Here is a 24,876-nt window from a genome sequence, read left to right on the forward strand (position 1 = left end):
TGCAATAATCTGATGGTCCATGCCTGTGCTCTATTTAACTTCTTGTGTGGAAGGGGAAAGTCTCTCCTGCCGAGATAAAAGTGCTGCGTAATTTCATTGTATGTGATCGGTTGTTCTCTGTTCTCCACCACTGCGGGCCGACGTTGGAGTTCTCCACGGTCGCGGAAAGCGAGACCTCGCGCATTGGAGTGGGCCAGCTCGTTGAGGTTTGTGGGGCCTCCCATGAATGATCCCATGTGAGCGGGGAACCACGTGAGAGTGTGGGTGGCGATGCTTTTGCCGTCGAGGATGCTACAGGCTTCCTTACACCCGGCGCCAACGCTGAAGGCGCGGACGACTGCCCTGGAGTCGCTGAAGATATTGGCATGTTTGTCGTCCAGGAGGGCCAAGGCAATGGCCACTTGCTCGGCCGCACGCGACGACGTTCTTCGTACCGAAGCGGCGTTAACGGTCGAACCCCTGAGGTTGATCGACACTACCGTGAAGTTGTTGCTGTTGTCATACTGGGCCGCTTCAACGAAGCAGCTGCCGCCAGGGAGTTCTGTCGCGCGGCGTAGGAGCGCCACCGCCTTGGCCTTCCTTCTTAATATTTCTACGTTACGCTGGGGATGTATATTGCGCGGGGCGGGTGATATGATGATGTTATCTTTCTGATCTTTCGGAAGGCCCTGGTAGGCGTCTTCGACAGTGGCCGGGGGGACGCCCAACTCTGTTAGGAGTCGTCTGCCCGCCCTGGTGCCGGAGAGCCTAATAATCTGTGCCATTTCTTGTGCTTCTGCAATTTCTTCCAGGGTATTATGAATACCCGATGGTGCCCAATTGCCTCTGCCACCAAAATGGTGGAGGCCCGGGTGTCTTCCAGAAAGTTCTACAGCAGTAGCGTCGCGCATACATGGAATCAGATTACACAAGGTTCGGTGACAGCAGACAGCGGATAGAACCATCGATAACGTTCGAGAAACTTCCGGTATGTGCAGGCGCGTCCTGCGCTGTGCGATAACATTTGTTAGGCGGCGAAACGTGGTCACCCGATAAAGATAAAGAAGCACACGTGGTCAATATCCTTTTGTCATTGCATACGCGTGATCGAAGCCGATGCTTCGTGTATGACGTCGCGCGATCAGTAATGCGCGACCTTGCTCTGTCTTTGGTTTTCATTTTCGCCGATCAGCCTATGACCGCTTAACCTCCAAAATAAAATTAAATTATAGGGTTTTACGTGCCAAAACCACTTTCTGATTATGAGGCACGCCGTAGTGGAGGACACCGGAAATTTCGACCACCTGGGATCTTTAACGTGCACCTAAATCTAAGTACACGGGTGTTTTCGCGTTTCGCCCCACCAAAATGCGGCCGCCGTGGCCGGGATTCGATCCCGCGACCTCGTGCTCAGCAGCCCAACACCATAGCCACTGAGCGACCACGGCGGGTAACCTCCGAAATAGACTCGCCAATGGTGTCTTTATTTTTCGGTTGCTCTTAAGTATAATATGCGTGTGCATTGAAGGAGAGCTTGCCTTTGGTCGAGAAAGGCCTTCAATTAATCAATAAATCTGTTTATTTTCAACCATTTCTCGATTTTAGAACAGCAGTTCGGGGTTCCTCAGGCGAAGAACGGTTGCAGACCACTTGAAAGTGCCCGACGGCCCACGTACGTGGCAGCGGTTTAACAGGCCAGATGTGGGCAAATGTACAGTAGCGCAATACAGTAATAAATAAATTTACTGAAAAATACTAACGTATTAAAAATGAGTATTTATTACAAATACAACGAAGACAATTATTCAATGAACACGTACATTCAGGAAATGTTTAGCACACTTTCAGTTCGTTCAGCATAGGGGGTCGCTTGTGAAATCTGCATGCAACAAAAACACGCTATACTACTATCGCTTATATATTTGCAAGCGTAACTACCCATGCACCTTACTTTGGTATCTTTGTGTAACGGAAAGAAGTCGTTATTCCATTATGCATGGGCCACGCGCACAGATGGCGCCGTTGTCGCTCCACACATGGTGCAATCGGAGCTAAATTTACCCTCTCGCTCGGCGTTCCGAGAGGCATGGCTCGGCAGTACGTTCGTCGATCCGAGCGAGCTCCCTCTGCCGTAGTAGGTTGCTCGGATATGGCGCCCCGCGTTCGACACCAAGAAATGGCGGGAAAGATCTCGGGCAGTGAAGCATAAGGTTGCCATTCCCCACCCACCACCTCTGACCATGGCGGGCCCCCTACGGATAGGGAGTGAGCACGACTGTGAGTTATCTATTTGGGCCTGTTGGTGTACCATAAGTATGTGCAGAGGTGCACACAAGGCTTGTGTCCGTGTCCTTTATGCACAACTCTGCATACTTATACGACTGCGAGGTTAGACCGTGGGACCATCACTAGCTGTATCATAAGTTAAGCTTGTACAGCGCTTAGCGATTGAAACGCGATACTCAGACAGCATGATGGCCGGCACGTTTTCGTGCCACCGTTGGACGCTTGGAACGTTAAGCTGATGCACTTATTTGTCACGCGAAAATGAAAGTCATTTCGATGCATCGTGACGCAACTGGGCCCCCTCAGCGATCACCCAGCGCTCACCGGTGGCGCAAGAATCACCGGCCGTCGTACTGTCCGAGTATCGCGTTTCACTGTACGCTTTGTAATGCGTGTATAAATATTGCTTGTGCATTTGGTTACGTCATATCTGTACCCTGGTGCCCATGCACCCTCAGCAGCACGCGCAATATGTTTCACGTATTCTGTTGTGGCTTTGTCCTGATACAGCTTACATTTTTTTTTTCAATTCGGTGGCAGATTTTCGAAGGCGAGGGTGAGCGTCGCACGCTTTTGGACGACGTGTGCCGGCTGGACTCCCCGATGGTGATCACATCTACCCGCCGCATTATGACCCTCCAGTTGCGACTACACGCTCTACGTCGAGACGCTGTCGAGGCTGCTTACCAGATGAGGGCGACGCGTGAGTCCGCAATCAGTATCCAATATATTAAGCACTATTGTTTTATGCTGCTGTAAAGATATATGAATTACTGAGAAAGATTTAAGCCCCTAAAATCATACTTTGGAAGAACACATACATGCATAAAAGCATTACGTGCACATATATATGTTACGTTATAAGTATGCCAAACGTTTCAGCTAAGATAAAACGAAAAGCCTTGTGAATTCTGGCCCAAGTTCCGAATTTTGTCAAGCTAGGATCGTTTGTAAGTGCTCCTTGCCTCAGGGCGCTAGCCTTCGCCAGTACTTTGTCCAGCATCAGGACTGGCTGCATTTTTTTCTTACGAGAACAATTCTAGCGTACGCTCTTTTTGTGGCCTTCCTTAAAGAGGCATTATACAGGAGCCGCATTTACGAAAATTATCTTGCCTAAGGGTGTTTTCTCGTTTGCTCGTGTTCTGACCACCACTCATGAAAGAGATCGGTGCGATAACTAGACGATAGGCACCACGACTATAAATGGCAGATGGTGCTTGCACAAGATAAATTTTGGAAATGTGGATCCAGATTGAAATAAAGGTTTCTCTTCTTTTCCCTTGCTTTTTTTCGACAACCCATTCATTGCAACGGCGCACAACCTAGAGAATATTTCCCACAATTAGAATAGTCACCAAATGTGGCCAAATACCTTTTTATTCATTTTATTTTATCTTAAAACACACATTCGATATCACGCTGTTGCAGTTGTAGTGAGTGCTGAAAGATAGCGCCTGTTTCTGCATATTGTGCCCCAAGATCTGCCACAAAATAGAAAAAAATAGTGGCGCCTGACACCGGAAAAAGATGCCGAGAGAGAGTGCGGCTATACTAATCCAGCTACACCCAAATTAGGAAGGCTTAAACAGAGACACTCCCTCACCAGAACAGGAATTGGCCTCCCTGGTGCAGTATTCGGCCACTCCCTCCCTCATGATTCCTAAAATTAACCCATGGCCCTCAGTTCCCAGCAGCTGCGGAGCACCTTACCAAGGCGGCGGTCAGACCTGTAACACAGCAGAGGGTGCTAAGAGCCTCTGGATCCGGAGAGGCCGCCAATGGAAACTGACCGTGGCAACATTTAACAGCCGAACTCTGTCGAGTGAGGCTAGCTTAGAAGGACGCTTTGAGGATCTATCAGGCATTGTTTGGGATATTATTGGCCTTAGTGAGATTAGAAGAACTGCTGAGCCTTATACAGAGTTCGCTATACGGCCATGTCCTCTGCTGTAGAGGTCTCCCCGATAAGAAGCAATACGGAGTAGGATTCCTAATATACAAGCACATAGCGGGCAACATTGACGAATTCTTAATAAAGAAAAAATCAGACATCCACCCGTTCGAAGCAATTGCTACAAAGGAAACCCATACGGGTTCCTGGAAAGAAAAGCCTAACAGTTGAAGAAAATTTGTTACATGAAAAAAGTTGTAACATATGTATCAAGACGCCTTTCTTTGCTCCGGCTTGACCGGGTGTAAATGGGAAAGAGCAGCCCTAGCTCGTGTACCCGATGTACCAGATACGTAGTGATGCTGAATTGTCGGCTACAGCCTTATCACCATCCTACGTCGTTCTGTTCTAAGCAGCAGACATACGCTTCTGTGGCAGGTACGCAAGAAGCCCTTTATTCGAGGCAGCAGCGTACTTTTATAGATAACGCTGCATGCCGGTAAGGCACGCGTCATTCATGGTACAATCTTATCAGACCGACTGGCCGATACAGAACATTCCTTCCACAATTAAAGCGACACGTGTTTCTTTCCGCGCTCATAATTGGGAGCTTGATAGCGATCAGGAGGATGCCTTGTGCGATTACTTCTTCGCAAATGGGCCTCTTCAGGTGATGCCATGGTTGATGCGGTGATACTTGCAGGCTGCGATGCTGGTTCCTTAGTTGAAGTGGAGTCGTATAAGCGAACATCCTCAAGCTGGTCCGCAGTAGGACCACTAATCATGGAGTCAGCAGGGGGATCTTCTTCCGAGGGTTTTGATAGAAAGTCTCGATAAATACGGGCACTTGGAGTGGACTCAGGATGCGCTTCTTTTGTGACGTCCGGATGGAATGAAGTCTTTGGTTCCGAAATCCAGCTGGGTCTCAAGTGGTCGATATCCACAAAACGAAAATGGTCACCGACTTTGACTACAAACGTAGAGTCGCTTACGCGTTGCACTACGACAGCTTCCTCCCATGACAGGGTTTCCCCCTCTCGTAGTCTTGACGAGAACTGTGTCACCGGCTTCCATCTGCGGGTCCCTTCCTTGGCCCTCGTTGCGATGGGTGGTGTCTGTGTCTTGACGGCTGCGCATATCCTGCTCAAAACTTGGCTTCAGGAGTGAAAGCGTCACTCGAGGTTGTCGTTTCAGGAACAGCTCAACCGGCGTTCTTCCTGTTACGGAATTCGGGGTGTTCCTGTAAGCAAGCAAGAAGTCGTTGATGCAGAGTTCTGTTTTGGCCTGTTAGGTTATCGTGAAGCACTTGCTTGAGTAGAGGGGCTTTTGCTGTTTGAACTAGCCTTTCTGCTGCACCGTTCGATGAAGCATGGTACGGTGGCGTACGCGTGTGTCGAATCCCGTGAGAAGAGGTGAAATTGGCGAACTCCTGCGCAGTAAACTGAGGTCCCTTGTCCCTGATCAGTTCCTCTAAGTAGCCATACGCTGCAAATATATCCTTGAGACAGTCGATTGTTTTTGACGTGCGGAGGCACGTCAAAAACAATCGCCAGTGGGTCGGGCGACATGGACCAAAAAAACGCCAGTGGGTCGGGTGGCATGGACCAGTGGCATGGCTTGCAAGGTCACCGGACTTGGCACCTCTTGACTTCTTCTTGTGGGGACATGTGAAAGACCGAGTGTACCGCAAACCTACAACTACATCAGAAGCGGTAAAGGCAGAGATTGCTGAGGCCTGCAGCGAGATACCGTCCGGCGTCATCAGAAAAAGCTACATGAGACGTGCTGAAAAGGTGTCAATACCGCATCATGGCAGAGGGCGACTTGTTTGAACACATTCTTTAGAGAGACATCACAGCGAATAAATCTCTACAACCGTTATCCATGAAAAAAGCCATCTCTGTGAAACTTTTGTACGACTTGGAAAAAGCACGTAAGTAACATGAAATTACAAATTCTGTGCCCACAAGGAATGGACAGGAAGCTAACAAGCTACCTTCCGTGTCAGTTTACAATCCTTCCTTTTGTGACAACCAGCGTCATTCACTCGACGTTATCAAGCTTGTTATAATGCGTGCTTGTTTGGGTCTTGCTCCCAAATTCGAACTCATGAGCTTATCATTTTTCCTCCGCATGCATTCTGCTAGCGTGAGAGTGCAATTATCGCCGCAGAAATTAAATTATGGGGTTTTACGTGCAAGAACCACTTTCTGATTATGAGACACGCCGTAGTGGAGGACTCTGGAAATTTCGACCACCTGTGGTTCTTTAACGTGCACATAAATCTAAGTACATGGGCGTTTTCGCATTTCGCCCCCATCGAAATGTGACCGCCATGGCCGGGATTCGATCCCGCGACTTTGTGCTCAGCAGCCCAACACCATAGCCACTGAGCATCCACGGCGGGTTATCGCCTCAGAAATGGGAGCCGCGTTGTATTTCGACTGCCGCCATAACCCACTGGCGTTTATCTCGGAACAAAGCGCAACGCGAAGCTCTGTCTTGGGCAGCATGAAAGGCGCAAAGCGAGCGATCTTTTTGCAAAGCACGATTGAGAGCGCTGTAATCGTGGCGCATTCCGGCGCACAGAGCGCACTGTCCCGTGGTATTTTTTAAACTCCGTGGGCTTTTGTTTTTCCCGAATAAAAACCGCCACGCTAACTCTAGTTCGTTGGAAGTGTCTGGGTTGGGCAATATTTGTGGAGCTCCACACCTCTCCTATTGCCGCCTGAACGTTTCAAGCAATACTTAAAAAGTTAATTAATTTATCTCGGCTAATTATTCAAAAAAGACAAGCAGAAAAGTTTGGAGGACGCTTAAGCTTCGGCTTCAAGAGTGGAACGCCACAGCGTTCCCGTCGACCCGCCAAGGGGTGTAAGACAATGCGATAAAGCACCGCGATCACTTACGAGGCGCCCTGCATTGGACTTTGGACCCACCAATCACGCGGTGAGCGCCGAGCAACGCAGCGTTCGGCGCGGCAACGAAACGTGCGCCTGAGCAAGCGGAACGAACCAAAGAATTCGGTGATTCGGAGGGAAAAACGATCTACGCGAGCCAAATGTCGTGATCGGCACGGACAGCCGGGCCGCGACGCGCCTCGCACCGGTCCCCGCACAGCCCCAATGCGCTCAAACGAGACGAAGGCGAGAAGCGGGCGAGTGGCGCGCCACCAGTCGGGGCAGCGCCGTACATTGCGAGGAGGGGGTCTTCTCTGTTTGCCGCAAGATGGCTCTGCGTGTGCGACAAGCACAGAAGAAATGTAGCGGAAACGTACTTCGCTACGCGTTTAACTGCGACTTCTGTAATTTACACGCTCATAATTACCGATATACACAGCAGTATAACTTTCTACGGCACGTTTCTAAGGCAACACCGCATTCACTAGAGGCGCTTTTGTCCCACTTTGAACCATAGAACTCATGGCTGAGTGGTAGCGTCTCCATCTCACACATCGGAGACCCTAGGTCAATGCCAATCTTGCAAGTTGTTTTTATTTATGAATTGCTTTCCGGGCTTTCCGGGACGACACCGGCTTTTCTGCGACACGAGCTCCTTAACGCTGCCGCTTTAATATGGTACTGTAAGTTTAGATAAACGCTAACAACATCCACGCGATTTCTGTTCTGAAGAACGCATAGGTTTTTTTTTCAAAATCTTGGTCCAAGTTAGCTGGGACGCCCTGTATATAATTAGATTAAAAGTGTCAATGAGAAAATTGTAGAGCAACATGAAAAGCTTCTGATATAGCTTTCTGCGTTGCTCAATACGTGCTACATCAGTGTTTTTTCCGAGCTTGAAAGAAACCCGCGAATACACGCAAAATTGCCCCGCGACTGGCCACTCGATGTACTTTGCGTTACCTTACACCATTACCTTACCGTTACGACCGCTACAATATTACCTTGGTTCTATCCAGCTGCGTTTCATTTGCATATTTTAAAGCTCTAGCTAAAGTTAGCTGGGACACCCTGTATACAGTGCTCCATTTATCAGTTTTGTATCGTTTGTATTGGTTTTGTATCAATTTCGCGGCGTTGAATAAAAACACTGTCTCGTTGTCCTACCTAACCTTGTCTTTATCATTTTGTTGTAGTTTCTTGACTTCATGTCAGAAATACAGTGTCTTGTTTGAGCTGCACGGAATTTTACAGAAAGGTGAATTTTGTGAGTATAGTTCCCGATATTCTATCAGGTTATATATGTTTGTGAACACTAGGAACTCGGTATCGTGCAAAATATGGCAGATAATTCATTAGGATATCTTAAATAACTGCTTAATTGGCAACTATAGCGGAAATTCGGGAATTGAGGACCCAAAGTTACATTATTAACTCAACAAAAACTTCTTTTCTAAACAAAATTGCCTTGGAGGTTAGAACCTGCAGTGCTCTGGCCCTGTGGGCGGCCCAGTATAGCAGTACCGAAAGAAATATGAAATAGTGCATGGGTGACGTCGATCTCTCTATTCTCTCAATTGCGAGTGCAGACCAACAGTAGCTCAAGCTTTAGCTGGCACGGGCTTCGTCGCGGCCTTATTATTATTTTTTTTTTTTTTGCTTGGTGACGCCACAAATCGACGCGAAGCGTGCTCTATTCCGTTCCGAACCTTGTGGTGGTACCGCAGCTTGGATAATGACGTTTGCCAACAGTCACAAATAAAGAAAGGCTTTATTAATCAGAATCAAGAGAACTCGTAATTGCCATAGAATTGGTGCCCGCGCAGCGGAATAAAGGTGACGTTTTCTAATAGGGTGGGGAGATCAGCGTCACTGACATGCTATTTAATGTTCGTTTGCTTTCAGGGCTGCCCACAGCCAAATTACTACAAGCCGTAGTACCTACGACGATATTTTGGAAGTTGTTCTTGGGCAACGTCGAACTGTCGGCCTTCAATTTTGCAAAGGAAATATTGCCTCTAAAATTGCTAATTAAAACTTTATTGAAATATATTTGTTACTTGTGAGCCATATTTTCCACGATGCCGCATCTGTATTGGCTGGCAAGCCTTACAGTCTGACATCAGATATGCAATTGCGCTTATTACAAGTTATCAGTGCAGCACCCTGTGTTATTCGGTGCAGAAAATAAAACAGCGTGTATACCTGCTACATTCGCGAATTCTGGGAACGAAAGCGAAGAGGGGAAGGGGGGGGGCATGCGCGGTATCCAAGGTGGCTGTGCTGGTGTTGAATCATCACCCTCCCCCTTCCTCGGCAATTTTCGATATCCTCGCCTTGCTTACTACCCCGGGTGGGGGGGGGGGGTTGACAGAAGACCATGGGCCCCGGGGGTCAAACGATCTAGCTGCGCCACTGCATGGGGATAATGCATGAAACCGCAACTAGGCTGGCTTCAAAGGCAGCAATTGAAGTGGGAGGTGATGCACCAAAGCAGCTAGTATGCAAGCTCTCACAAGTATCATCATCATCATCATCATCACCATCATCATCACCATCAGCAGCCTGTTTTATGTCTACTGCAGGACGAAGGCCTCTCCCTGCGATCTCGAATTTCCCCTGCCCTGCGCAAGTCACAAGTAACAAAGTACCTAATGAAGAAACGATGAAGAATGAAAGTGTCCAACTCAAGAGATCAGATAGGATTCGAGGAACGGTCAAAACTGATCAACAAGGAGAAAATAAGGGATATTCGAAATCATAATGTGAGAAAGACTAAAGAAGCAGTAAAAAATGGACGCAGCATGATTTCAGTGAGGAGGAAACTTGCCATAGGACAAACCAAGATGTATGCACTTAAAGATAAGCAGCGTAATATCATCAGAAATCTCGAAGGTATAGTAAAAGAAGCGGAAGAATTCTATACTGACCTGTACAGTACCCAAAGGAGGCACGATACCTCCATTCGAAGCAGTAATGAACAGGTTGCAGAGACTCCTTCTATAAGTGGCGATGAGGTTAGAAGGGCCTTGCAAGACATGAAACGGGGAAAAGCGGCAGGAGAAGATGGAATACCAGTCGATTTAATCAAAGATTGAGGAGACATAATACTTAAAAAACTGGCGGTGCTCTATACGAAGTGTCTGTCGACTTCAAAGGTCCAAGAGAACTGGAAGAATGCAAACATTTTACTAATCCACAAAGAGGGAGACGTTAAAGAATTGAAAAATTATAGGCCCATTAGCTTACTCTCAGTATTATATAAAATATTCACCAAGGTAATTTCCAATGGAGTAAGGGCAACACTGGACTTTACTCAACCAAGGGAACAGGCTGGCTTGAGGAAGGGATACATTACATTGGATCACATACATGTCAGTAATCAGGTAATCGAATAATCCGCAGAGTACAATCAGCCTCTCTATATAGCGTCCATATATAGATTACGAAAAGGCATTTGATTCAATAGAGGTACCAGTCATAGAGAGATTCTACAGATTCTACAATATCTACAGAGATTCCACAGCTACCTTAATTCTACACAAGAAAAGTAGGAAGATGCCTATAAAGAAAGGAGACAGACAATTAAGGAGACAATCTCTGCAATGCTATTCACTGTGTGCTTGGAAGAAGTATTCAAGCTATTAAACTGGGAAGCCTTAGGAGTAAGGATAAAATGGCGAATATCTCAGTAACCTTCGGTTTGCAGATGACATTGTCCTGTTGATGAACACTGGAGACGAGTTACAACAAATGATTGACGACCTTAAAGGTGCGTCCTCACTTGGGGAAATTAGCGCGCAAGGCGGCACACTTATTTCGGCAGCGCTTGTGGTGTCGTCTTCTCGTCCCTTGTCCCGTCCACGTTTCGCGCTGTTAACACCACAATGGAAAACCAGCAAGCCCAAGCTGTTATTCTATAGAATTCTTGCTGCGAAAGCGCCTTTTGCGGCGCGCGTTTTTAAGCGCGCGGCTTTGCGCGCGCTTATTTCCGCAAGTGAGGCCGTACCTTAACAGAGAGATTATGAGAGTGGGGTTGAAGATTAATATGCAGAAGACATGGATAATGAGGAATAACCGAGCAAGGGAACAAGAGTTCAGGATCGTCAGTCAGCCTCTAGAGTCTGTGAAGGAGTACGTTTACCTAAGTCAACTACTCACAGGGAACCCTGATCATGAGAAGGAAATACACAGAAGAATGAAAATGGGTTTGAGCGCACACGGCAGACATTGTCAGCTCCTGACTGGAAGCTCACCATTATCATTTAAAATGAAGGTATACAATCAGTGAATTTTACCGGAGCTGACATAGAGGGTAGTAACTTGGAGGCTGACAAAGAAACTTGAGAACAAGTTAAGGTCTGCGCAAGGAGCGATGAAACGAGGAACGCTAGGTATAACGTTAAGAGACAGAAAGAGAGCGGTATGGATCATAGAGAAAACGGGTATAGCCGATATTCTAATCGACATTACGAGCAAAAAAAATGGAGGTGGGCAGGTCATGTAATGCGTGGGTTAGATAACCGGTGTACCACTAGGGTTACAGAATGGGTGCCAAGAGAAGGGAAACGCAGTCGAGGACGGCAGAAGACTAGGTGGGGCGATGTAATGAGGAAATTTGCGGGTCCAAGTTGGAATCAGTTGGCGCCGTTGGAATCAGGACAGGGGTAATTGGAGATCGCAGGGAGAGGCCTTCTTCCTGTAGCGTACATAATAAGCTGCTGCTGCTGATGATTGTCCTTCCACGTACTTCCGTGTGCAGGGCGCAAGGAAGGCTTTTGGGAGGAGATAACACATGGAATGGCAGCTTGCTGTAACTTTTAGGGGCTGTGAGATCAGCCAGACGCCCGTCCTGTTCTCTATATCATACACAGGGGAAAGGTGTACAAAGCGATAAAGATAAATGAGAAAGAACATTAGTTATGCGCACTCGAGGGGGTGCACGTCTCCGTCTACAAACGTTCACTCAGTATTTCTGGTAAGTGGATATAGCTTCAGCGTTGACTGGCTTCAGTTCCCCAATCGCAACATGTGCCACAGAAGGCATAATCGATAAGCTAATGGTGAAATTCAGTTAGTTCAACAGCGTATTAGTCCTCATTGGTCACATAATGACTGCTATTTAACCCCCATCGAGATCCATGCACACAATCGACCTTGTGTGTATGCCTAGTAATACTTTTGTACCTGAATATCAGAAAGATAACACATATGCCTTTTGAAGACTAGGATTTTTGTATTGCATAGAGTGCCAGCGCCTACACGAAGACATGGGTTTGAACTAGGCCTACATTAAGAAAAAGCTATTTCCAGCCAGTCCTATTGGTGAACATATAGCCAATGGCAGAGAGCCCTAAGAAACGAAACGCCTCGTGAGTAAGGGTTTGCGTGTCTCTTCCACAGCATGCGGCGGCCTGTACGAAGCGAGCGAGGGTTCAATCGTGTCACCAGCCGACTTGGCCGAAGCGGAAGGCGGCCTCACCTGCATCTGGACTATTCGCGTCAGGAGCAACTACCTGCCACGCGTCGAGTTCAGGGAGTTCGCATTCAGCGAGTCTGAAAATTGCTCCTCCGGATACATCGAGGTGAGAGAAATTTGGGCGGCGCTTACGGTTTCCCGATATTATGTGTGAAGTGCTGAGTATAGGGGTGCGGAGTACAGGGCAAGCACCGCCAGACTTTGTGTTTACAGAGGGAGTCGACGTAAACGTTATTGATAGTGGGAAGATTATCAATCGCTGTACAGCCCCACTGCCCCCTAACACCGTTACACAAAGGGTCATTCGTGTGTTCGTTTCTATACCTTCTTAGCTGCATTCTTTCTGTTGTATATATCTATAGGCATTATTCAATGTGTGTTACTTTACTGTGCCGCCTCTGGTTAGGGGTGGCTTTTACGAAAGCCTACTAATTCCTCATTGGAATATCCGACACACCGATCTGTGACTCATGCAACTGTGATGAGACGATCGAGCACGTGTTGTTTTGTAATCTCTATGACATCGAAAGCGGCGTTCTTCGGAGGGTGTTAAACCTATTAGACAGCAGACTATTTTCAGAGACTAAGATTCTCGCACCATGGCCTCACGCGTCGCAGGCTAACAAAACGACGCTTGCACTGCTATAATTCATGACATGGACTGGCCTCAGTGACCTATTGTAGGCCTGAAGTGATGGACAACCGCTGGTGTTCACAATAATAGTACGCTCTTCCCTCCCTCTCTTTCCTTTCTTTTCATCCCTTAAACCCCTTCCCACGTGTAGGGTAGCAAACCGGACGTGCATCTGCTTGACCTCCCTATCTTTCCTTCCTTCTTTTCCTCCTCCTCCTACATAATATACCAATAATATAAGGCATTAGTCCTTACCTTTACGAGAATATGCTCGCATCTTCGCGGTATAATTGTGGCATACGGCTGCTCCGCGGAAAATTCATTGTGATAGTAGTTGGGCGCGAGAGCAGGTGGAATTTCCTTAGTGAATTTTCCTTATCAGAGCAACCCTCGATTACGCCTCTTTTATTTGGAACCCTCGCGCAGCTAACCTTTCTGGTTGCATCGAATCTATTCAATATAAGGCTGCGCGCTTTATTTTGCGCTCCTACTCTCGATACCAAAGTGTCTGCATTAAATCAGACCCTTAATCTTCCGGATCTTGGCACACGACGGAAATATTTCCGTCTCTTTTTTTCACTCCCTTTACTATTGCGGTTCATCTTTTTCATCGGCTCCAACCTTGCCGGCCCATTATCTGTCTAACCGCAATAACTATGTATGCCAAGTGTATCCCATATTTGCTAGGACCGAAAAATTCCAAAATTCCCCTTTGGTGTTATCAGTGAATGAAACGCCCTACCCCAAGATATGGTAACAATCACTGACCCTGCGCACATTTTTAAATGTATAAAATGTTCAGATGCCACTTCTTGCTTGGCCTGTTCTGCACACACACGCACGCACACACACACACGCACACACACACACGCACACGCGCGCACACACGTGCGCACACACGCGCGCACACACACGCACGCACACACACACACGCACGCACGCACGCGCACGCACACACGCACACACGCACGCACACACACGCACGCACGCACGCACGCACGCACACACACACACACACACATATATATATATATATATATATATATATATATATATATATATATATATATATATATATATATATATATATTTCTACCTACCTATATTTCTACTCTATATTTCTATTTCTATTTCTATTTCTACTTTCTATTTCTATATTTCTACCTACCTTTCTACCTACCTATATATATTCTACCTACTACCCAAAATCCACAAAATAAACAATCCCGGTCGGCCTATCGTTTCCAGTAATGGAACAGTGACTGAGAAAATATCCAGCTTTATTGACAGTCTCATTAAGGACATCCCATCTTCATTTCCCTCGTACATTAAAGACACAAACCATTTCCTTCGGGAGGTATCAAACCTGACGGTACCGGCGGGGGGTTACTTGGTCACTATGGATGTCGCATCTTTGTACACCAACATACCTCACGCCGAGGGCATAGCTTCCGCAGTTTCAGCTTACGCTGGCTCCAGCCAACCTAGGCAATTAGATAAAGACACAGTTGAGACTCTTTTAAATCTAGTACTGAAATATAATCACTTTGAGTTCGAGGACAAGCATTATTTGCAAATCAGTGGAACCGCCATGGGAACGAAGATGGCGCCAAATTATGCAAATATCTTTATGGCATCTTTAGAAATACCCTTCCTCGCAAACTCGGCCGTAAAACCAATATTTTATAAGCGATTCCTGGATGACATTTTCTTTGTGTGGGCCGACAGTGAACAAAGTCTCTTAGACTTCATTTCTAATTTCAATTCTCTGCACCCGTCAATCAGGTTTACGTACAACTTCTCCCAAAATAGTATTCCCTTCCTCGACGTCACTCTGTCACTGAGTGGCGGTCGCATTTCCACGTCCCTATACAGAAAGCCGACAGATCGTCAGCAATATTTGCATTTTTATAGTAGTCACCCCCATCACTGCAAAACAGGCATTCCCTACTCCCAGGCCCACAGATACAGAAGAGTCTGTTCCGAATCTGCGCAATTTGAGCGACACGCGGAGGAACTGAAATCTGCTCTCATACGCCAAAAATATCCTCCAAAAATAGTAGACGATGCCATTGAACGCGCCCGCAGTTTAGATAGAGCACAGATAATGGGAGAAAAGGTTAGCAATACCAATACACAATCAGATCCAAACTTGGTCCTCACATACACCACCGGTGCTCCGCGGGTCAATGCCATTCTCACCCGCCATTTTAATATCATGAAACAGAGCATCCGACTCGCTACTATCTTCAAGCAGCCGCCTCGGGTTGTGTATAGAAGAAACAAAAATTTAAGGGATTTGTTAGTCAGGGCGAGGACACAGAAGTCAAACACGCCCAAGGGCTGTCGACCGTGTGGGAAACCTCGTTGCAAGGTATGCCGTCACATGACAACAGCAGACACGGCTGAAGCATCGAACTCGCCCTTCGTATACAAAATTACCGAAAATCTTGACTGTGATTCCAGTAACGTCGTGTACAAAATTCGATGCGAGGTGTGTAAGCAGGAATATATCGGCCAAACAGAGACTCCTTTCCGCCTGCGGTTTAACAATCACCGCGCACATGTGAAAAGTCTCCCCAATTTACCCTTCTCCAGGCACGTTCGGCTGCCAGATCACTCTTTTGAACACGTGAGCGTTGTGCTCTTGCAGTCTGGTTTCCAACACACCCGTGCACGCGAGCAGAGAGAATCTTTTTTCATCCATAAATTTGGAACCTACACTAAAGGAATTAATGAGAGTCCGGGGCGGCTGACGTGCCTCCGGGATTTGCCGTGAAAGTGCGTGGTAAACGCGAATACATGCTCTGTACTCTAAAATTGAGACGCTTATTCACTGCTTGCCCACCCCTCCGCATGCGCCTCAAGGGGGCGAGCGGAAAACAATAAATTCAGTTTCCTGGACCCTGCCACTGGCCACTGAAGTGGTCATTCTGAGTGACCTATTGCCCTTCTTTAAATACGCACGTGCTGACTTGATGTCAGTTGTCTGTTAAACGTTCAAAAACTGGACCACAAGGAGGCTATTTAACTCGACTCCCTAAATCTAAGCCCATGGGCGCACCTGCTTTGCGAATCCCATGCATATATTCTTTTTTGGAACTATATATTTTTTTTTTATTTTTTTCGCACCGTAGCTGGACCACAAAGTTGCCGGAACGGGCCGTGCCTTGTATATGTGTACTGTGACACTGTGTGTCTTTCTAAAAGTTGCCGCTCTTCTGTCTTCATTCTGGGCCCCTTCTCTATTGTGCCCCCCGCCACCCGATTGAACTTGCCCTCTCTCCCGCTACAACGGCAGCCCACGCACTGGTGCTGCGGAACGACCGCTTTCTCCCTCCTTGCCTCGGGTGCACGGGAACCTAGCTGCCGCTACTTCCCGCCCCCCTCCCTCTCCGTCTTACGTCTCCCTCCTCCTGTTTTCTTTTTTTTTTTTTCTGTTTCTTTCCGTTTTCTTTCTTTTTCCTCTTTTTTCCCTCACTGACCTCCTTGCTCTACATACATGTGACTCCGCCTTCCTCTTGCCCTGCATAGCTGCCAAAGGCCGCTGTAAATCTGCCAAGGCGCTGAAAATCAATCACTGTCACAACTGTTCCTCTCGGTTTGATGTATGTAAGAACGACCGGGCACCCGGTCTGGTGTCTTCACTACCAGGGCCGAACTGCCATTTTTTTGTAAACCCTGATGAAGATCGGTCCACCGATCGAAACTGTCGAAATTAAATACTTGTTCTGTTTACCTTGTAGCACCACTCAAGTTCTTTACGTTTGAAAGGTAGCCTGAAGAATCCCTCTTTGCCTACTATATATATATATATATATATATATAAATTTTAAATGTTTTTTTTCAACATTCACCTGCCGCGTGTGCCTTGTTGAAGCGTGCCATGTATTGCAAGTGTGAATTGTACCCTGTACTCTCACTCTAATTACTCTTCTTTTTTTTACAAACTGACTCTTTTACCCAAATCTGTGCTTGAGTGTTGTCTTCAGTCCTTTTTATTGCGTTGACATATCATGTGTGAATTGTAGCCCCCCCTCCCCCCACCCCTATGTAATGCCTTTCGGGGCCTTTAGGGTATTCAAAATAAATAAGTAAATAATAAATAAATGAATACTATAGAGGGAACGCGCTGACTAGAACGAAGTAGTAGAAGCAGTAAGTGGTTATTGTTAAATAAGATGAATTAGAGGAAAGCAAAGAAATTACTCTGGTCGCGCTGAAACTGTCTAGCTACGTTTACTGACACCTGAACGGCAGTCAGCAAGGACTGCCGTTCAGGTGAGGGGGGGGGGAGGATAGGCGAGGTCGAAGGAAACCATCTACACATTGTACAGTGTGGTAATGAATAAATAAAGTTATGCACATCCCACGTACTGTGGAAATCGAAGTTATGCGAAGCATTTTGCAGTTAGCTGTCTATGGCATCGGCCCTGCGGCGGCGCGTCTCAACCGGCTCTTTGACTCTGTCGCTGACTTCCAGCAGGCGCTCATCGTGGAGTTCGGACGTGCTGAGGGTTAGAAAGAACGTGGGCTTGCGTAGCTGCTGTTTGGATCGCGACACTGGAGCGATCGGATGGGAAACTCGGCGCTGACGCCCGTGGTTGTACCTGGGTCGCAAGCCCCAAGGGTAGCGTTGGCCTGGCGGCCTGGGGTACAACTCGAAGCATCCGAAGGTCCCGGCAAAGCATGAGTCGACTGGTAACAACGAAACAACTTGTTTATTTTAACATCGCAAAGAGTTGGCGGTCAGGTTTGACCGAAGTAGAGAGACGGGAGAGCACTTCACTCAACTGAAGAAATCGGAGCCCTCCTCTTGGCGTCCGGGGGCAGCTGTTTTTATACTCTCGCAGTTGAGGGCAAGAAGGAACCCCTCAAAAGACGAGCACGTGAATGTACAATGGGCTAATGGTGACGCACACTGTCGTAGCGATGCCGTAGCACCATGTCGAGCACGATCTCGTAGCACCCTGTCGTGGCGCTGCGCACGATCTCGTAGCACCCTGTCGTGGCGCTGCGCACGATCTCGTAGCACCCTGTCGTGGCGCTGCCGTTCGGGCACAATGACTGGAACGAGATCCCTGCTTTGGCATCGCCTGTTTCGGGCCCAATAACTGGAATGAGATCCCTGCTTTGGCATCGCCTGTTTCGGGCACAATGACTGGAACGAGATCCCTGCTTTGGCATCGCCTGTTTCGGGCCCAATAACTGGAATGAGATCCCTGCTTTGGCATCGCCTGTTTCGGGCACAATGACTGGAATGCGAGGAGGATCCCTAGGCGGTCGCATCGCCGCAGACGCGCCTGGAAACACCTGGCGATGAGTGTTGCGGCGACGACGATCGGGCCAAAATGTCTGCCGCCCCGCCGCAGTCGCGCCGGCAAAACCACGTGTCGCAGGCGAAACGCAACAGACCGCCCCGCCGGGGGAAGGAGATCCCGATGGACAGGGGACTGCATCCGCTGTCCGGAGGGATGTCGCTCGATGATGCTCATAACCGAAGTCGGGCGTCCCTTGACGTTTCTTGAGCGCAGCGCACAGAGAAGGCCTCGTTCTCTCGTTCAGGTTCGCACGGGACACTGCAAAGTGACTTCGGGAGAGTTCACATTTTTGTTCTCGTTCCCGGCAAGCGTTAGAACTACGCTGAAAACTCAACCGCTCAGTCAGCAAGCACGGCACAACCCTCACTAAGCCCTGCCAGGCTCTTTCCCCTTTTTATACCACTGCCTAGTTCCTTACAGTAGTCTAGCATCACTCAGAACGCGTCCACAAATTGAAAAATTGCACTAGAAAGCATATCATCACTTTGAAACACTAAACAAAAGCAATATGTTAAAAAAAATCCTGCCTCAGGAAGAAAAACATCAGTAACAAACAATTTTGAGGCTGATTCCTACGTTAGGGGCTTCGACTTAAGCCATCGGCGTTACCGTTGAGACTCCCCTTTTTGTAACGCACCTCAAAGGAATATTGTTGTAAAGCGAGGCTCCAGCGCAGGAGGCGGCCATTTTTGGGAGAGATGGTCTGCAGCCATTGGAGAGGGCAGTGATCCGTCTCAATGATAAACCTCGAGCCGGCTAGATAGCATGACAATTTCTGAACGGCCCACACGAGACACGCACACTCTTTCTCGGTGGCGCTATACGCCTGCTCACGACTGGTCAGCTTACGACTAGCATACAGGACGGGGTGTTCTACTTCTTCATTTTCCCGTTGGCACAGTACAACGCCCATGCCTCGCTCACTAGCATCGCACTGAACAATGAACCCTTTTGTATAGTCTGGCGATCGTAGCACAGGCTGGCTTGTTAGGGCACTCTTTAGGGCGCTAAAAGCTCTTTCCTTTGTCTCGTCCCAGACGACTGTTTGAGGCTCTGTTTTTCTTAGAGCATCCGTCAGGGGAGCCGCGATATCAGAGTACCTAGGGATGTACCTCTGATAGTAGCCGGCGACACCTAAGAACGACCGAATATCGGTCTTTGTGCGCGGTTGCGGAAAGTCTCGCACAGCGGCCACTTTTATTTCAGAGGGGCGGCGACGACCCTGACCAATCATGTGACCGAGGTAGACAACCTCGGCCTGTGCTAACTGGCACTTAGGAGCCTTGACTGTCAAGCCCGCTTCGCGCAGGCGGGTTAGCACTGCCCGCAAGTGTGCCATATGCTCAGACCAGGATGCGGAGAATATCGCTACGTCGTCTAGATACGGTAAAGCGAATTCTTGCTGTCCCCGCAACACTTTATCCATGAGACTTGAAAAACAGTATGGCGCGTTCTTCAAACCAAAACTCAACACTTTAGGACGGAATGTTCCCATTGGTGAAATGAACGCCGCATACCTACTAGCCTCTTCTGTAAGTGGAACCTGCCAATAACCCCTGACAAGATCTAGGGTGGAAATAAACTGAGCGCTACTAACTTTCTCAAGGCGCTCCTCGATGTTAGGGATCGGATAAATTTGATCCTTAGTGATGGAATTAAGCCTGCGGTAGTCGACGCAAGGACGAGGTTCCTTGCCCGGTACCTCAACTAAAATCAAAGGGGAGGTATAATCACTCTCACCTGCCTCAATAACACCGAGCTGTAGCATTTTCTTTACCTCAGCCTCCATAATATCGCTCTGGCGGGGTGACACCCGATACGCCTTGGATCGTACTGGCTCTGGGGAGGTAAGTTCTATATCATGAGTAAGTACAGAAGTCCTACCAGGCCTCTCAGAGAACAGACCTTGAAACTCTTGTAATAGCTGGTGTAGTTCGGTTTTCTGCTCGGGCGACAGCGGTGCTTTACTGATAAGGTCACTAATGACTTGACCGGTGTCTTCCCTGTTCGTCACTGAGCCTAGTCCCGGAAGCTCGACCGGAAGCTCTTCAGGAACGTTTACCATCATGCACACCACTGCTTCCCTTTGTCTATAAGGTTTGAGCAGATTACAGTGGTAAACTTGCTGTGCTTTCCGCTTTCCTGGCAGACTTACCACGTAGTTAACGTCCGACAGTTTCTGAACAATTCGCGCTGGGCCCTCCCACTGCACGTCTAGTTTGTTGTTTAGCGATGGGCGCAATATCATGACCTCATCGCCAACCTCAAAACGACGGGCCCTGGCTGTCCGATCATAATAAACCTTGGCCCTCTGCTGGGCCTTTGCCATTGCTTCACCTGACAACTCCTGTGCCCTTCTTAAGCGTTCGAGGAGCTTAAGCACGTACTCCACCACGACTGGGTCGTCGCCCCTACCTTCCCACGATTCTCGAAGCATGCGAAGCGGAGATCGAAGCGAGCGACCGTACACCAGTTCAGCTGGCGAAAACCCCGTAGCTGCATGCGGCGCGGTCCGTAAAGCAAACATCACCCCAGGCAGACACAGCTCCCAGTCAGTTTGATGTTCAAAACACAAGGCTCTCAACACGCGCTTCATGACGGAGTGGAGCTTCTCAACGGAATTCGACTGTGGGTGGTACACTGAGCTGTGTAACAGCTTTACCCCACACCTTTCGAGAAAAGTTGTCGTCAAAGCGCTAGTAAACACTGTGCCCTGATCTGATTGGATTTCCGCAGGAAAACCAACTCGCGCAAATATGGACAGTAGTGCATTGACTATCTCAACTGAGCTGAGTTCTTTAAGCGGCACTGCTTCAGGGAACTTTGTCGCTGGGCAGATCACAGTCAAAATGTGTCTGTACCCCGTGGCTGTTACCGGCAGAGGTCCCACTGTATCAATAACGAGCCGTCTAAAAGGCTCCGTTATGATAGGTACCAATTTCAACGGCGCCCTCGATTTGTCCCCTGGTTTGCCCACCCGCTGACAAGTGTCACATGTCCTCACGAAATGGTCTGCGTCCCGAAAACACCCTGGCCAATAGTACTCTTGCAAGAGACGGTCCTTAGTTTTCTTAACTCCAAGGTGTCCGGACCACGAACCCCCGTGTGACAAGCGCAACAGATCCTGACGATAGCATTGAGGCACGATCAGCTGATCGAACTCCACTCCTCTTCGGTCTAGATACTTCCGGTACAGGACTCCACCTCTTTCCACAAAACGCGCAGTTTTCCTGGCGATACCTTCTTTGACATTGCAGCGCACGTTTTCCAGGCTGCCATCTTTTTTTTGCTCGGCTATCAAAGCCGACCGGCTGACTTTTAGCAACCTATCAAGTCCGTCTGACGTAGGCGCGATGAGCAAATCAGTAGATAGCTCTTCTAACTTTCCCGAATCGGGATTTTCCTCTCCAGTATCTGGCGCCTTCAACGCTACAGACTCAATTTTATTCAGTTCGGGCGTGCTCTGAATATCAGCTTGCTGCGCCTCTGACCCTTTTTCGTTGTTTGATAACGTCGGCCCCGCAACTACCGCCTTTGCAGCGAGCTCCCGAACCTTCGATCTGGTTAAGGCCTGAACACTAGCTTCACCAAACAAAAGCCCCTTCTCGCGCAGGAGGTGATCGGACCTGTTTGAAAATAGGTACGGGTACTGGGGTGGCAGCATAGATGACACTGCCGCCTCCGTCTCAAGCGCTCCGAAAGGTCCTTCAATAAGCACTTTTGCTACCGGCAGACACACGCTATGAGCTTCCACGGCTTGCTTGATCCATGCGCACTCGCCCGTGAACATATGGGGTTCTACGTAAGACGGGTGAACTACATCCATCGTAGCTGCGGAATCGCGAAGCACTCGGCACTCTTTCCCGTTCACGAGGAGGTCTCGCATGTAAGGCTCGAGAAGCTTCATGTTCTCGTCAGTGCTGCCTATTGAAAAAAACACAACTTTTGGTGTTGTTTCCGGACACTGCGCCGAAAAGTGACCCGGCTTCTGGCACGTATAACAAACGCCCGCTCGCCTCATCTCGAACCGCTTTCTGCGTTTGGCTGCCGCCGTCTCTTTACGTCTGGTCGGACTGCTTTCACTCGCATCCGCACTACGCGTGTCCCCCTTTAATCTCATGGGCTTGAATTTCAGCCTCTCAAACTTCGAGCCAAATTCACCCTTTTGACCGTCTTTAGCTCCGCGAGCTCGACGCGTCACAAACTCCTCGGCTAGCTCAGCGGCTCTAGCCACCGTACAAACGTCTGGCCTATCCAAGACCCAGTATCGCACGTTCTCCGGTAACCGACTATAAAACTGTTCTAGCCCGAAGCACTGCAGAACTTTATCGTGGTCACCAAACGCTTTCTCTTCTTTGAGCCACTCCTGCATGTTCGACATAAGCCTATACGCAAACTCTGTATATGACTCACTTTTGCCTTTCTCATTTTCCCGAAACTTCCGACGGAACGCCTCCGCAGACAGCCGGTACTTTTTTAGCAGACTCGATTTTACTTTGTCGAAATCCTCTGCCTCCTCTCTATCCAAGCGAGCGACTACGTCGGCCGCCTCGCCGGGTAACAAAGTGAGCAAGCGCTGTGGCCACGTTTCCCGAGAGAACCCCTGCTTCTCGCACGTTCGCTCAAAGTTAACCAGGAACAAACCAATGTCCTCTCCAAGCTTAAACGGCCGCATCAGGTCAGTCATTTTGAACAATACGCGTTCTCCTGCACCGTGTGCCTGACTTCCATTACGAGCGCGTTCCATTTCTACCTCAAGACGCTTCATTTCCAAAGCGTGTTGACGGTCACGCTCTTGTTGCTCTCGCTCTTTCTGTTCTTTACGTTCACGCTCTTCTTTTTCTTTTGCAGTCTCCCTCTCTTCAATAGTCTCAAGGCATTCCGACAGCTCGTCATCCTCAGCCTCTAACTCAAGAATAGCCTTTAGCAGTTCTGGTTTTCTGAGTTTGTCCGAGACATCCAGACCCAACTCTCTTGCAAGCTCCAACAATTTCGGTTTGCGCAACGACTTCCAATCCATGGCTGCTCTGAATGCTGCTTTCTCTACTGCTTAATATTGTCTTGCCGCACTCTAACCCGGCAGCAACGACAACCACAATTACCAGCTCTGTTTCTAACACTAACAAAAGCCTGGCAAAGCTCAGAAGAAGAAAGTCCCGCACTCACCAAACCTAGCAAGCAGGAATTCCGCGCAGTCGTTCCGCTGCAGGCAACCAGTCGTCACACAGGGCTCGTTGCACTGCTCCCGGATCGTCGTTGAGCTGCTCAGCATACAGTCAACTGCATCTCTTTGCTGCTGGCCTCCGTTGTCGCGATCTCGCCGCTGGCAGACCGTTGTTTGAAGTCGTAGGCGATCTCACCGCTGCCAACCAGAGGTTTGGATCCGACTGCTGGTACGATCTGTTGGGAAACTCGGCGCTGACGCCCGTGGTTGTACCTGGGTCGCAAGCCCCAAGGGTAGCGTTGGCCTGGCGGCCTGGGGTACAACTCGAAGCATCCGAAGGTCCCGGCAAAGCATGAGTCGACTGGTAACAACGAAACAACTTGTTTATTTTAACATCGCAAAGAGTTGGCGGTCAGGTTTGACCGAAGTAGAGAGACGGGAGAGCACTTCACTCAACTGAAGAAATCGGAGCCCTCCTCTTGGCGTCCGGGGGCAGCTGTTTTTATACTCTCGCAGTTGAGGGCAAGAAGGAACCCCTCAAAAGACGAGCACGTGAATGTACAATGGGCTAATGGTGACGCACACTGTCGTAGCGATGCCGTAGCACCATGTCGAGCACGATCTCGTAGCACCCTGTCGTGGCGCTGCGCACGATCTCGTAGCACCCTGTCGTGGCGCTGCGCACGATCTCGTAGCACCCTGTCGTGGCGCTGCCGTTCGGGCACAATGACTGGAACGAGATCCCTGCTTTGGCATCGCCTGTTTCGGGCCCAATAACTGGAATGAGATCCCTGCTTTGGCATCGCCTGTTTCGGGCACAATGACTGGAACGAGATCCCTGCTTTGGCATCGCCTGTTTCGGGCCCAATAACTGGAATGAGATCCCTGCTTTGGCATCGCCTGTTTCGGGCACAATGACTGGAATGCGAGGAGGATCCCTAGGCGGTCGCATCGCCGCAGACGCGCCTGGAAACACCTGGCGATGAGTGTTGCGGCGACGACGATCGGGCCAAAATGTCTGCCGCCCCGCCGCAGTCGCGCCGGCAAAACCACGTGTCGCAGGCGAAACGCAACACTGCTCGATCATTGCGAACACGGTCCCTTTCCTCTGCGCCCAGCAGTACGCCATCCTCGAGCTGCTTCAGTAAACCTCTGAAGAACACAATGCCCGACTTGACGCTATTCTCGACTTAACTGTGGCCGTCCAAGAGCTTCTTCCGGG

General features: G+C 48.8%; 1 protein-coding gene across 1 annotated transcript in view; it reads left to right on the forward strand.

Annotated features, from left to right (window-relative positions):
• Positions 1–24,876, forward strand: part of LOC142565793 (cubilin-like) — a 98,475-nt gene that overhangs the window by 52,299 nt on the left and 21,300 nt on the right. The window contains exons 7-8 of the mRNA XM_075676327.1: positions 2,806–2,968; positions 12,460–12,641. Of these exons, the coding sequence (XP_075532442.1) occupies positions 2,806–2,968; positions 12,460–12,641 (345 nt within the window). The remainder of the gene's footprint in view (positions 1–2,805; positions 2,969–12,459; positions 12,642–24,876) is intronic.

This window comes from Dermacentor variabilis, unplaced genomic scaffold (assembly GCF_050947875.1).
Source record: "Dermacentor variabilis isolate Ectoservices unplaced genomic scaffold, ASM5094787v1 scaffold_12, whole genome shotgun sequence".
NCBI classification, from domain to species: Eukaryota; Metazoa; Arthropoda; class Arachnida; order Ixodida; family Ixodidae; genus Dermacentor; species Dermacentor variabilis.